At 37.0% G+C, this 16,427-nt stretch overlaps 1 protein-coding gene across 2 annotated transcripts in view; it reads right to left on the minus strand.

Moving 5' to 3' along the window:
• Nucleotides 1–16,427, minus strand: part of EVI5 (ecotropic viral integration site 5) — a 279,600-nt gene that overhangs the window by 216,612 nt on the left and 46,561 nt on the right. For both annotated transcript variants that reach the window (XM_025357086.1, XM_025357079.1), the window contains exon 2: nucleotides 2,205–2,434. In XM_025357086.1, the coding sequence (XP_025212871.1) occupies nucleotides 2,205–2,434 (230 nt within the window). The remainder of the gene's footprint in view (nucleotides 1–2,204; nucleotides 2,435–16,427) is intronic.

Genomic DNA, 16,427 nt, shown 5'->3' on the forward strand with positions numbered 1-16,427 from the left:
CATTCTTTCGGCAGAGGAAGAAAGAGATGAAAGAAACTTCAGTTTTCTCTTACAAGACACATGTACCATATTTGCTTTAAGCAAGTTAAATGGCCACGCCTAGCATCATGGGGGCCAGAAAGTACAGTCTCGCTGTCTACCTACATCATGATGTATAAATTGATGTGTATACATGAATTGTAGGAACTTACAGATAATAGTCATTCAATCTCCTAATTTTTGCATAAATAATGTTAGGCCTAGGATAGGAAAATGATTTTCTTGGTATCACTTAACTGCGTTGGGGCATATTTCTGATAAAGACCCACTTCCAGTAGGATTCATCTTTTTGGTTTGTACGAATGTGTTACAAATGAGAAGAAAGTTGGGATAGCTCAACCTCATTACAGTCTGTGTATAAATACCAAAGCAAAACACTTGCCGAAAGTAACTACATTTTACCAACAAATTGAGATAAATGCTCTTGACTGATGTTTTCTATTGATACCCAGAAAAATACCACTATAAGTAGAATAGAAACTATTTCTATTTGTCCACTGTCTCTTTTCTATTCTAATTGTCATGGACATGTATAGTGGCTTTAGATTTACTTAAAGGAGTAAACTTAAAATGTTCAAAAATAAATAAAATAAGATAAAACTTCTGCTTTTTGAAAGACACTTTTAACAGAATGGTAAACTGCCAGCTGGGGGAAGAATTTGAAAGTCATGTGCTTGATATAAGACTTTTACCTCAAACATATAAAGAACTTTCAAAACATAGTAATAAGAAAGCAAATAATCACATTTTTTAAAAAAATCAAAGAATATATACAGATGACAAGCACATAAAAAGATGCTCAAAACCAACAGAAAAATGCAAATTAAAACCAGAGCTACTAATACCTAATACAATGGCTTAAACTAAAAAGACTGATCATACCAAGTGTTGGCAAGGATGCAGAAGAACTGGAAATTTCATACGCTGGTGGGATATCAAAAAGTACAGGCCCTTTGAAAAACAGTTTGGCAGTTAAACATATACCTACCATATGATCCGGTAATTCCATTCCAAGAGAAATGAAAGCATACATCCATGCAAAGGCTTATACACAAATGTTTATGGCATTTAATAGCAACAGGTGAGAGAACAACCTATGATATTTCCACATGATGGAATACTATAAAAAGGAATCAACTATTGATATGTGCTACAGCATGACTTTCAAAATTATGCTGAGTGAAATAATCCACACCAAAAAAACTACATACTGTATGATTCCATTTCTACAAAATTCTAGAAAATGCAAACTACAGCGGCTGCCTGTGGATAGTGGAGGGATAATGGAGATGTTCATTTTCTTGATTTTGGTGACAATTTCACAGGTGTATACATATGTCAGGATGTATCAAATTGTACAGTTTAAGTGCGCATAGTTTATTATACCAATGATACATCAAAAAACCTATTAAAAGTTATTTTTGTTATGATTTTAAGCCACTAGCATCATATAGCTTGACTGAGCACAAAAGGGTGCTCTTCCATATGTATATAATGTATATATATTATATATTATAGTATTTATAATATATACTATATATTTACAATATATATGTATAATATAAAATATTACATAATATATTATAATAATATAATCTATTATAATATAATATATATTTATATATATAAATAAATATATAAAAGAGATGATGCCCTAAAGAGCTTCTGACAACAACATGGTAAGGAAACACACAGAGTCAATATGCATTCCTAGCAGAGCAGAAACTATCCTATTTAATACCCATTAGGAGAAAAGGATATTTTGCTTTCTATGAATAATTTATGAAAAGATTTTCCACTCTAAACCACAAATCAGTTATCTATACTGGATTAAATTATTTTACGATTTACCAAAGGAGACTGTTCAGAGAGTTGAAAATTAAAAAGTGATAGTTTCATTTACTTTTTAAAAAACTGATAAAATTCAAGAAGGATTCAGGGAATTTGCTGTATTAAGAAAACAAACCTATAAAGCTATTTGAGCCAGAAGAAAATTTTAGTCTCTTTTAAGACCAGTCTCCCCACAAAAAAGACGAACACTTCTGTAAGCAACTTTGATAAATAAGAAGCCAAAAAATAGAAAAAAAAAATCTTAATGTAAGTAAATATGAATGGCTGGATTTGTATGATAATTGGAGAGAAAAAAGCCAAGCAACCTCACTCACCTATTCTGTTCTTCCAGTTTAGCCAGGAGTTCTAAGTCGTCTGGACTCAACTGTGATGGGGAAGATGGTGAAAGGGCTGGTGTTGATAGTGTGGTAGATGAGGATGTGGTATGTAATGAAGCAGATGGACTCGCCACCTGACTGGCCATCTGACTGACTGTATGCGATACTGTGTTCTTCACCCATGAGAGAGTAGAGCTCAGCTTTTCTGCAACCTTGTCTGTCGCCACCTAAAGACAAAAATAAAAGTTGCATATACTTTAGTTTCACTGTATTCATTACCTAGAACTTAATAATTCTGTCAGGATTTACTTAATAACCATCATCAGAATACTCTCTTTGAGGAATTAAAGGTAAAACCTATTTTAGTAACAACCCCTAATATCCAGCTTTTGCAAACTGTTTATTTCAGTTCTGCAGCATGAACAAATCAGAACAGTGTTCCAAACTGAGATCCATCAAGAAGTGACAAAAATCAACCAGCGTGTTTTAAAAATGAAAAACAGCAAAAACATCAAATTAAAGATATGTTGTCTAATGAAATTCTTATTTTAAAAATATACCCTCATGTATGTATGTCTATGGGTGTACTGAGTCAGGATGTAAAATGTATTCTTTCTTGGGGTTTTAGTCAAAAACACATGCAAGTCAAGGAATTAAAATATGTCCCTTAGATGATCATGGAAATCCTGTAACATGACTAACAATTCAATAAAAACTGGGTGTATTTAGCATAAATGTAGTGAGGCTCTTGATCGATCTCTCTTCAAACCACTAAAGAGTGTTGTTATAGAAGAGGGACTAGTACCACAGGAACAAAATTATGCTAAATGGCTGGGTTAATAGAATGAGAGGGGCTCAAGGTAGAATTTCTAATAGTTGGTTTATTGAGAAATAGAATGGGATGCCTAGAAAGAGTAGTACATTCCCTACCAATAGCTACATTAATGTAGCAATTGTAAAAGCCAAATGTCAAGAGTTGCTTAATGGTAAGTTTCTGTTTTAGGTGGCTAACCAGGAAGAAAAAAGCCTTTAAGATTCCTCTCTAAGACTCAATGAATTATACATATGCTCATATATTTGTCATAAACCATGCCAACCTCCTAAGCAGATATGTATACAACAAATTCAGCTGAAAAAGAAAATGTACATACTGTTCAAAGCTAATACTGGTTTATATATGGCAATCCATACGAACACATGTACACACACAAAAAAATCCTGTCCAGACTCCTGGTAGTAGGTACCACTCTCCTCATTGGTTACCCAAGCATTTCCTCCTCCCCTCAATATATACATGGCTCTTTCTCTGTCTCCACTTCCTCCACTTCAATTTAGCAGAAAAATTCCAAGTACGGAAAGGATAAAATGGAAAAGCAATTCTAAGGACATAGCTAAGCCACTTAACCTGAGGACAGGGCATCTAAAAGGACAAAGATTCCATTACAAGTGCTGAATAGGGGCAAGAGTTTTATTAAACTCAAGATACCTCTCATTTTCTTTTCATTTGCCAATAATTTTCCCCTTTTAGAACTTACTTCCTTTACAAATGATATTATAGAAAGGACCAGTGGGCTGTTACCATTGAGAGAAGAATCCCAAGAAAGAAAAGTTGAATGGCATAAGAGACCTAAGAAAGAGAAGCATGAGGCAATCATTTATGCCTGCTTCCAGGCAAAAGAAGTCCTTCCTGTCAACTCATAGATGGGCACAGCTCATCAAGGCAAAAAGCCATATAGGAACCAAATAATAATTTAGCCAAAACGTTATTTGTGCCAGGAAATGGCAGAAGCCATAGTAGGCACCAAGATAGCCTACTGTGTGATTTGTTATCCTATTGATCTTAGGATAACAACTACAAACTCAATTGCAAAAACGGCACAAATTTGCATTCCCAAAGCACATTCTAATATATTAAAAAGAGAAAACCTAATGTATAAAATTTACAGAAAAATGGAAGAAAACCTAATGTATAAACTTTATAGAAAAATGGTACACTTTACTAATACATTAATTTCAAATATACTTATAATTTTCAAGAATTAATGCTTTACATTTTCATTATATTAAACTCCCCTACTCGGTAAGTTAATTACTGCAAAAGCAAAAGACACCTATTAACTGCTTTATTAAAAGAAATTTATATCATACCCCTTCTGCACATGGTAGCAACAGGCTTAGATTTAAAGAGTTTGGAATAATCAAGAGCACAATTCTGCCATGCTTTCAACCTCACTGAAATGGAATTCGGCCTATAACTACTGAAGACTCAACTTCAAATTTTAAGTTCTTAAATACGGTTAGAGTATTTAATTGCAGTTGCAATTTAATCAAGTTTAATATTCATAGAATCTAGAAATCCCACAGGGCTAAATTATTTTTCATATATCATCATGTACTATTTTTCCTTTAATTTTACTTTTCCAAACTTCCGCCTTGCCACCTTTGTATCTCTTTTCCTCAACCTAGGGTAAATTGAGGTCACATAAATAAATATAAATAAATCTGACAATACAACTATGTCACAAAGTTCCTGTCTATCTCATAGAGGTGTTATGCATTTATTTTAAAAAGTGAACATACTGACTGGGCGCAGAGGCTCACACCTGTAATCCCAACACTTTGGGAGGCCGAGGCGGGCAGATCACCTGAGGTCAGGAGTTCGAGACCAGCTTGGCCAACATGGCAAAACCCCGTGTCTACTAAAAATACAAAAATCAGCTGGGCATGGTGGTGGGCGCCTGTAATCCCAGCTACTCGGGACTCTGAAGCAGGAGAATCGCTTGAACCCAGAAGGCAGAGGCTGCAGTGCGCCAAGATTACGCACTGCACTCCAACCTGAACAACAAAAGCAAAACTCTGTCTCAAAAAAAAAAAAAAAAAAGTGAACACACTTTGAAAATGCAAAAACCATCATTAAAAAGGTTTAGAAATCACACACAAAAGGCCACATATTGTATGATTCCATTTACATAAAATTTCCAGAATAGGCAAATCCAGAAGTAGATTAGTAATTTCCAGGGCCTGGGAAAGGGGATGGGAAATGACTACTAATGGGTACAGGATTTCTTTATGAGGCGATGTAAATATTCTGGGATTGGTCAGCAGTGATGGTTGCACAACCTTGTGAATATAATAAATGCCACTGAATTTTATACTTTAAAAGGGGCAAACTTTATGGTATATAAATTATATCTCAATTTTTAAGGGTACTAAAAGCATTATATACTATTACAATATTTGAATACAATCTCCCATGAGAAACAGACATGATTATATCACCTTGTATTTTATTAAAAGAATACTCTTAACTTCCCTAAAACTTCTCTATTTTTAAAGATTCTGATTTTAGATCAAAAATCATGAGGGAGAAAAGGCCATGGCTATGGTTAATTATCTCCTGAATCATACTGTGAAACTGCATCACATTTCTAGAGTATAATATTCCCCTCTGGGTAAAGGGTACTATTGTGGCTAAAGAGGAACTATGAGTATGGTGGGTACCTGTGCCATCACTGAGAGTCAAAAACCCAACAGATCTTTAAATGTCAAAGGTCAAGTTACATTAAAAAAAAAAAAAGTGCAGTACGGCAGTACACATTTCATAACGTCAGGACTTCAGCTATATATAGATGTCACAAAGAAAATCAATCATTTTGCAGTTCTATCTTTTTAACCTTCCTTAGAGCCAGGGAATATTTCCTAACACTTTTTCATATCTGTTTACTGAAATGAATGCATGAGATGATTTTAAAATACAGTTAACATTAGTGTACATACAGCTTGCTTATATAAACAGTTCATTATTATCATTTTATAATCTTCCTTCAAAAAGTACAGGAAGCAGAAACAAGTAGCTTTTAACACAGAAGTTCAAACACTTTCAAGGGCTATTGAGGACTAAGAGACTTTTCCACCACCACACCACAATGCAAAACTGCTTTATTTTCCGTCTCTTACGAGCTTCTCCAAAGTACCTGCTGTTTATTCCCACCCCTCTAATCTGTGTTACACTCATTTTTCTCTCTGCTTTTTCTTTTCTTTTCTGGTTTCTTGTCTCTTGACAATTTTCTTACACTCTTTGATTCTCACAAAGCTGGCCATTATGAGGGACTGCCAACCAGACATCTCATATTCCTTCCTTGAGATGAGTGGACCAAAAACACACAGGTCAAGATTTTGGTTTTATTTTTTATTGGGCTCACTTTCACTGTATCAGATATACACATATGTGTATATGTGTGTGTCTGTGTACATGTATGTATAAAATCAACTAATATTTACTGAGTATTCTGTGTAAGTCACTATGCAAAGCATGGAGACTGCTATAATTAAAGATAGTCCCTTATCCTGTCATTATTCCTGTATTTCTTATAGTCATATGGAAAAGTATCTAAAATAGATCCCTGTCACTCCCTTTAGTATCTTTGTTAATTGTTTGGCAGTCTTAGACTTAGTGCTGAAAGCCAGTATAACAGTTTCCACATGGTATGGTTTTTAGGCACTTTGATGTGAAATTTTGACCAGCCTTCTGCGCTACCTCAACTCCACATTCCATGCAACTCCCACTGTATGGTACCAAAGAGGTTTGGAAACAAAGTTTCAAAGAGGAGGGGAATATATCAGCAAACACTTTTTCAGCATTTAAATCGAGCCAGGTACTGTTCTAACACTTTATATGTATTAAATCTATTTATCATTAAAATGCTATAAAGTAGGTATTACTATTTTCCACATTTTACAAGTGAAGAAATGATGACACAAAAATGCTATACAATTTACATAAGGTCACAAAGCTAATAAGAGTCAAACACACGCAATCTGGTTGGAGATTCCTTGCTCTTAACCACTATCAACAACGAGCAAGACCAAAGGTTGGCAATGGATGTAGTCACTAACGACTTCAGTGACTCCATTTCACCAAGAGAAGGCAGAAACCAGATTATAGTAAGCTGAGGAGTATCTGAGAGATAAAGAAATAGGAGCTGCAAAATATTCCTATTCCTACCACAATGACCTTTATTCTTGAGATTTCTTGAATCAGACTAATTCCTAAAGGCTGGAGATTCCAAAAGGATAGTCAGAATATTATTACATAACAAATCCTATTATCGAAAAAAGCCTTCAAAAAGACAGTAGGTACAATTCAGAAAACTGGGCTGATGGGGTTATTCTTTGTCAATGTGGGGTTAGCTTGCCTCATAATATAAAGGCTGATTCGACAATTCTATTTTATTTTTTGAGAACTTTTCATATCATTTAATATTAACTCATTTTAGTGCTGATTCATAACTCTATAAAGTAGGTAATCGCTCCATTTTCGAGATAAGAAATCAAAGATTCAGCTCATTTAAAAGACCTCTTAAATGACAATGGATTGAAGACCTAAATAATAGAACTAAAACTATAAAACTTAGAAGAAAACATAAGCGAAAAACTTCATGACAATGATTTGGCAATGATTCCTTAGACTGACACAAAAAGCACAGGCAGCAAAAGGAAAAAAAAGATAAATTGAACTCCATCAAAATTAAAAATTTGTGTGTATCAACAGAGTAAAAATAACCCACAAAAATGAAAGCAAATATTTGCAAATCATATAGCTGTATGGGTTTAATATCTAGAATATATAAATTATTCCTCAAAATAATTCTACAAATAACACACAAAAAAAACAAATAATCTGATTAAAAGATAAGCGAAGGATTTGAACAGACATTTCCCCAAAGAAGATATATAAATGGCCAATAAGCACAGGGGCTTATGAAAATATGTTCAACATTACTAATTTTTTTAAGAGATGAGGTCTTGCTATATTGCCCAGGCTGGTCTTGAACTCCTGGCCTCAAGCAATCCTCCTGCCTCAGCCTCCTGGATAGCTGGTACTATAGGCACGAGCCACTGTGCCCAGCTAACATCACTAATCATTAATAAAATGCAAATCAGCCAGGCACGGTAGCTCATGCCTGTAAACCCAGCACTTCGGGAGGAAAAAGCACGTGGATCACCTGAGGTCAGGAGTTCGAGACCAGCCTGGTCAACATGGAGAAACCCTCTCTCTACTAAAAATACAAAAATTCGCTGGGTGTGGTGGCAGATGCCTATAATCTCAGCTACTCAGGAGACTGAGGCAGAAGAATCACTTGAAACCAGGAGGCGGAGGTTGCAGTGAGCTGAGACAGTGCCATCATACTCCCGACTGGGCGACAAGAGCAAAACTCTGTCTCAAAAAAAAAAAAATTAATTAATTAAAATTAAATAAAATGCAAATCAAAACCACAATGAGGTATCATTTCACACACATGTTGATGGCTATTATCAAAAAGGAAAATAACAAGTGTTGATATTGTTAATGGAAATATAAATGGCACAGCTGCTATGGAAAACAGTATGGCAGTTCCTCAAAAAATTTAACACAGAATTATAAGATCCAGCAATTCCACTTCTGGGTATTTATCCAAAGAACCGAAACAAGGACTTAGACATTTATATACCCATCTTCATAGCAGCATTATTCACAATAGCCAAAAGGGATAAACAACCAAGCGTACATCAATGGATTAAAGGATAAAAAAATGTGCTATTTCTATACAATGAACTATTATTCAGCCTTAAAAAGGAAGGAGAGCTGGGTGTGATGGCTCACACCTGTAATCCCAGCACTTTGGGAGGCCGAGGTGGGTGGATCGCCTGAGGTCAGGAGTTCGAGACTAGCTTGGCCAACATGGCAAAACACTGTGTATATTAAAAATACAAAAATTAGCTGGGCATGGTGGCGAGCGACTGTAATCTCAGCTACTTGGGAGGCTGAGGCAAGAGAATCGCTTGAACCCGGGAGGCGGAGGTTGCAGTGCGCCAAGATCGCACCACTGCACTCCAGCCCGGCGACAGAGCAAGACTCGGTCTCAAAAAAAAAAGGGGGGGGAAGGAAATTCTGACATACCACGACATGAACAAACCTTGAGGACATTACACAAAGTGAAAAACACCAGCCATAAAATGACAAATATTGTGATTCCACTTTTATGAGATAGTCAAATCCACAGAGAAAGAAAGTAAAATGGTGGTTGCCATGGGAAGAGGAAATAGGGAGTTATTGACTAATGGCCACAGAGTTTGCCTGGAAAGATGAAAAAATTCTAGAGATGATGGTGATGATGGTTGTACAACAATATGAATATACTTAATTATAAACTTAAAATGGTTAAAACTGTAAATTTTGTTATGAATACTTTATCACAATGAAATCTGGGGGAAAAAACTACTCCTTTCATTCTTGACATTAGTAATTTGTGTCTTCTCTCTTTTGTTCTTGGTTACCTTGGCTAGAGATCTGTCACATTCACTGACCTTTTAAAAGAAACAGTTTTTCTTTCATTACTTTTGTAATTATTTTCCTGTTTTCTATTTCACTGATTTCTAATAACTTTTATTATTTATTTTATCCTGCTTGCTTTAGGTTTATATTGCTCTTCTATCTCTAGTTCCCTAAAGTAGACGCTTAATCACTGATTTTTTAATCTTTTTTTCTACTATATGATTCAATATAAATCAAACTCTAAGCATTGCTTTTGCCGCTTTTCATTTTCCTTTAGTTCAAAATATTTTTACTTTGTCTTGAGACTTCAACTCGTGTTATTCAGAAGTGTTTTTTTTAATTCCCAAGTATTTTCAGATTTTCCAAGTATCTTTCTAACTATACAACACAAGTTGTATAGATAATTGTTAGTGATCTCTAACCTAATTCCACCATGGTCTGAGAATACAAGTTAAGATGTGTTTTATGTCCCAGAATGTGGTTCATCTTGGTGTAGGTTCCATATGACTTTGAGAAGAATGTGTTTTTTGCTGTTGTTGGATGAAGCAGTCTATATATATCAATTAAATCCAGTTGATAAATGGTGCTATTCAGCTATAGCCTAACTGATTTTCTGTCTGCCACACTATGTATTACTGAGAGGTGTTGAGGCATCCAACTATAGTAATGAATTTGTCTGTTACTCCTTACATTGCTATTGGTTGTTGCCTCGCAGACGATTTCGTCTTCTTGGAGAACGGACCCATTTATCATTATGTAATGCCTGTCTTTATCCCTGATAATTCTCCTTCTTCTCAAGTTTGCTTTGTCTGAAATTAATATAGTTACGCCAAGTATCTTTATATTAGTCAAAAGTAAATAATTAAGTAAAACAGCTACACACATACACGCACACATATAGGACAGCGAACTTGAAGACAATGGTGGTTTCTAGAGTGGCTCTGTTTTTGGAGAAGGGCCATTTCTCTTACATTCTTGAAAATACAACTTTGCGTTTAAAAGGATGTTTGCATTTTGAGGTGCTTTATAGAGGAAGAGTTTTTCTAAACTATGTAGTAAATCACATTATTAAAAGCTTTGAAGTCCCAAAGCAAAATTTTTTTATTACAGAAATTCTCAGATATTATTATACACTGTCAAAAGTAGAAAGTAAAGGAATTTACTTTCCAAACTTGACTAGTCAGGAATCGTTTCTCTCTCTTTTTTTTTTTGAGACAGGCTGGAGCACAGTGGTGCAATCATGGCTTACTGCAGTCTCAACCTCCCGAGCTTAAGCAATCCTCCCACCTCAGCTTCCCAAGTACCTGGGACCACAGGCACACAACTACCAGGCCTGGCTTTTTTTTTTTTTTTTTTTTTTTTTTTTGGTAGAGACAGAGTTTCACCAAGTTGCCCAGGCTGGTCTCAAACTCCTGGGGCTCAAGCAATCCACCTGCCTTGGCCTCCGAAAGTGCTAGTATTACAGGCGTGGGCCACCGCACCCAGCCTTTTTCACTCTTTACTGCAAAACAAATTCTGAGAAATGCTGCTCAGTTGCCAACAGTACTCATTCTTTAAGGTGTTTGTGTGCTCTGTGTCACGTTTCTCTTCACTTCTATGGTACTTCTTGTTTATATTAAACATTGTGACATTCATTAATAATGATAATAATATTCACTGAGTACTTTCAGATACATTGTTATCACCTAATTTAATCTCCACAGTGCTATATGTGCCATATTATGCTTATATTATTATATTATTAACCATTAGATGTACTACTGCCTCTCAGTACCTTAAGAAAGAAAAATAGGTCAGGTACAGTGGTTCATGCCTATAATCCCAACACTCTGGGAGGCAGGAGGATCACTTGAGATCAAAAATTCAAGAACAGCCTGGGCAACATAATGAGACCTCATCTCTACAAAAAAAAATTAGCTGGTTGTGATGGCACAGACCGTAGTAGTGGCACTTGTGAGGCTGAGGTGGAGGATCGCTTGAGCCCAGGAGCATGAAGCTGCAGTGAGCTATGATTATGCCACTGCACTCTAGCCTGGGTGACAGAATGAGAGCCTGTCTCAAAAATAAAACAAAAACATTATTTCATATATATTCCTGTAAGTCAGAGAGACCATTCATTACTTTTCATGAATCTTCTTGATGACTTGAAAACAAAATTGGTGAACAGTGTTAAATTAAACTTGACCTAAGGATAGCTATGTACTTGAGTCCTTACATAACAAAGAGCAACCTAACTTAGTTGGTAAACTAACTGAAAGCCTAAATTGGGTGTACAGTATACTTATGTAATAAATAGCTAAGTCTCAATCAATCATAGCAACCGAGCTTTAGGCAGCCAACATTCAACTCATGTTCTAATAAAGCAAATGCCAAGCTGTAACCAAAAGAGCTGTCTCTTTACCGCGCTTCTGTTTTCTGTCCATAAATGCTGCCTGACCACATTGCAGGCCAGAGTTCTCTGAACTTGTTCTGCTTCTGAAGGCTGTCCGAGTTGTGAATCGTTCTTTGCTCAATTAAACTCTGTTAAATTTAATGTGTCTAAGGTCTTTCCTTTTTACCAGTATTCAACACTTTCTCAATGACTTCTGATTAATTTTGATTGTTAAATAGCACATTTCAGTGAAGGTATCTCCTATTCAAAATTCCCTTTGCAGCTATACACACTAAAAATAACTTTTAAAATATTATACTGGCTGGGCACAGTGGCTCACGCCTGAAATCCCAGCACTTTGGGAGGCCGAGGTGGGAGCATCACTTGAGGTCAGGAGCTGGAGATCGGTCTGGCCAACATGGTGAAACCCTGTCTCTATTAAAAATACAAAAATTAGCCGGGTGTAGTGGTGCACGCCTGTAGTCTCAGCTACTTGAGAGGCTAAGGTGGGAGGATCACTTGAGCCCAGGAGGCGGAGGCTGCAGTGAGCCAAGACTGCATCACTGCACTCCAGCCTCGGCACCAGAGCTAGACTCCATCTCAAAAAACAAAACAAAACAAAAAAAACAGAAAGTATTATACTCATTCGCCAAAGGAAAAAAAGTTAACATATAAATTAGTCTGATGGCTATTAAAATAGTCCCCTCTGGTAAATTGCTGTTGGATACAGAAAAGTGTAAATGGGTGAGGCACAGTGGCTCATGTCCGTAATCCCACTACTTTGGGAGGCCAAGGCAGAAGGACTGTTTGTGTCCAGCAGTTCAAGATCAGCCTGGGCAACAGAGTGAGATGCTGTCTCCATGAAAAATTAAAAAGAAAATTAGCCAGGCATGGTGGCATATGTCTGTGATCCCAGCTACTTGGGATGCTGAGGCGGGAGGATCACTTGAGCCTGAGAGGTCAAGGCTGCAGTGAACTGTGATCATGCCACTGCTCTCTAGCCTGGGCAACAGAGCAAGACTCTGTCTCAAAAAAAAAATGTTTTTAAAAAAAAGTATAAGTGGGTAAAACAACCATATATTATTACCCGATACAAGTAATGGGGGGAAAGCTATAGAATAATTTTTACGACACATTTGTAACAGTCCGTATTTTCCAAAGATGGCCTATATAGTCCACAGGTTCCACATCCGCAGGTTCTGAACCAACCACGCATCAAAAATATTCAAAATAATACAATTAAAAGTAATACAGATTTTTAAAAACAGTACTGTATAACAACTACTTACACAGCATTTACATTGTATTAGGTATCAATAAGTAATCTAGAAATGATTTTAAAGTATACAGGAAGATGTGTGTATGTTGTAAACAAATACTGCACTATTTTATATATAGGACTTAAGCATCCATGGTAGTATGAGGGCAGTGATCTTGGAACCAATCTCCTGCAGATGCAGCAAGAAAACTAATTGTTATCTTAGTTTCCTAGTACTGCTGTTACAAAGTACCCCAAACTGGGTGGCTTAAAACAACAGAAATAAGCCGGGTATGGTGGCTCACGCCTGTAATCCCAGCGCTTTGGGAGGCCGAGGCGGGTGGATCACTTGAGATCAGGAGTTTCAGACTAGCCTGGCCAACATGACAAAACTCCATCTCTACCAAAAATACAAAAATTAGCCGGGCATGATGGTGGGCGCCTGTAGTCCCAGCTACTTGGGAGGCTGAGACAGGAGAACTGCTTGAATCCGGGAGGCGGAGGTTGCAGTGAGCCGAGATCACGCCACTGCACTCCAGCCTGGGCGACAGAGCCAGACTCCATCTCACAAAAAAAAAAAACCCAGAAATGTATTGTCTCACAGTTCTGGAGGCTAGAAGTCCAAAATCAAGTTGTCAGAAGGGTCATTCTCCCGCTAAAACCTGTAGGGAGAATGTTCCCTTGCCTCTTCTTAGCTTTGGGTGGTTTGCCAGCAATGACCAACATTTCTTGGTTTGTAGTTGCAGCACTTTTAGCACTTGGATCTTGGCCTCCATGATTACGTGACATTCTCCCCTCCGGTGACTGTGTCTTCCCTAATTATATTTGCAACAACCTGTTTCCAAATAAAGTCACATTCTGAGGTGCTAGGGTACTGTGATAGCTGGACTTCAACATATCTTTTTGAAGGACACAATCCAATCCATAACATGGCCACATTTCCTATCCCACGTCTTCCCATAGAGTGGTGAAGTCCACATCCCCTCCCCTTGAACCCAAGCAAAGCTGGTTGACTGCTTCAACCAAAAGTGGGCACCAAAAGTGATTACTAAGCTTAACTCTTGGAATCTGGCTACTATGCTTTCAAGAAGCCCAAACTAGCCCACACAGAGACCACATGGAGAGTACAGGCATTCTCACTAACAGTCCCGCTGAGGTCCCAGCCTCAACCACCAGGCACAAATATAAATATACCCCCAACTGATTTTAGGCCCTAAATGAAGAGTCAACCCCAGCCTGTAAGTCTTCCCAGCTGAGACCAAAGACATGAAGCAGAGACAAGTCCTCTTCATAATCCTCTGTCTAAATTCCTGACCCACAGAATGTAAGCACATACTAAAATGATTATTTGAAGCCATTAAGTTTCATAGTGGTTTGTTACACAGCTACAGTAACTGAAACAGTATCACACTATCCCACAAAACAAAATTAAAATATTTAACAGTCTTTGAAATAAAACCAGGAAACTAAAAGTATAGAGTATCAGTAAAGACAGCATACCAGACTTATTTTTATTTTTGAGAAGACAGAAGATTCAAATAATTGAGGGAAAAAGCATCTTTTCATTTGTCTATAGTGTGCTATGAGTAGGTACAAGGACACTAAGAAATTATAAATAAATATTGGCAAGGCACAGTGGCTCACACTTGTAATTCCAGCACTTTGGGAGGCCAACGCAGGTGGATCTCCTGAGGTCAAGAGTTCGAGACCAGCCTGACTAACATGAAGACACCCCATCTCTACTAAAAATACAAAAATTAGCTGGGCATGGTGGTGCATACATGTAATCCCAGCTACTCAGGAGGCTGAGGCAGGAGAATCACTTGAACCCGGGAGGCAGAGGTTGCAGTGAGCCGAGATCGTGCCATCACACTCTAGCCTGGGCAACAAAAGTGAAACTCTGTCCCAAAAAAAAGAAAAAAAGAAAATCCTATTAATGCTCTGGAGGCCTGAGAATAACATTTAATTACGGTAGGAAAACTTACTGATTTGTGGCTCAGAGTCACGATGCATATAAACCCTGAATAAAAAATTAAACCACATCATTACTTTTTCACTGCTATTAAAACAGTATTTTGATTAGCATGCTAAGGCAATGCTGAGATACATGATCTCCAATTTAGCCTTTTGTTTAATATGTAGACTATGTCCACGAAATCAGAATCTTGTTTTTTTATGTAATATAGGAAACAAGTTGAAGATCTTATTGTAAATATTCATATCTTCACTGACTAAAATAAAGCAGAAACATTTCAGTAAAGATACTGAGATGAGATTGGGTCAATGTCATAGCAGTTCCTAATTAAATTTACATTTTAGAAAATTAGATCACAGCCATAAAAACGAATGAAGTACTTACAGATTCTACAACATGAATTAATCTTGAAAATATTGTGTTAAAGTGAAAGAAGTCGGTGACAAAAGACCACATATTACGATTCCATTTATATGAAATGTACAGAGTAGCATATTTATAAACAGAAAGTAGATTACCAGTTGCTTGGGGCTGGGGAGGATAGAAGGATGGGGGGCAATAACTAAAGGGTACAGGGTATCTTTTCGAGGTGATGAAATTGTTCTAAAATTGACTATGATGATGGTTGCGCATATCCATGAACATACTAAAAACCACTGAATCATACCCTTTAAATGGGCACATTGCCTGCAGCGTGTGAACTATATATCTAGAAAGCTGTTTTTAAAAATTTGTCAGCTGGGCGCAGTAGCTCATGCCTGTAAACCCAGCCTTTTGGGAGGCCAAGGCGGGTGGGTCACCTGAGGTCAGGAGTTCAACACCAGCTTGGCCAAAATGGTGAAACCCTGTCTCTACTAAAAATACAAAAAAATTAGCCAGGCGTCATGGCACGGGCCTGTAGTCTCAGCTACTCAGGAGGCTGAGACAAGAGAATCACTTGAACCTGGAAGGTGGAGGTTGCAGCAGTGAGCCGAGATCCACTGCACTCCAGCCTGGGCAACAAAGCAAGACTGTCTATAAAAAAAAAAATTGTCATACAAATTTGTCCATAAAGTAACAAAAAGCACAGTATGATGCAAGCAATGCTTGATGACCCTATTCCTCTCTAATCAAGACTCTAGTATATTCCAATCTTCATTTCTTTTTCCAACTTTCTTCACCATGTGGCTCTTTAGACATTCCCAAGTGGCTTCAACTTAATAAAGCAGAAGTGATCTAATATTAAGTTCCCCATTTCCTTCTAAATCCACTTCAAGACATCTTATAGTTTAATGTATCTTAATAGCAAACTTATAGGAACA

The sequence above is a fragment of the Theropithecus gelada genome, chromosome 1 (assembly GCF_003255815.1).
Source record: "Theropithecus gelada isolate Dixy chromosome 1, Tgel_1.0, whole genome shotgun sequence".
In the NCBI taxonomy this organism is placed as follows: Eukaryota; Metazoa; Chordata; class Mammalia; order Primates; family Cercopithecidae; genus Theropithecus; species Theropithecus gelada.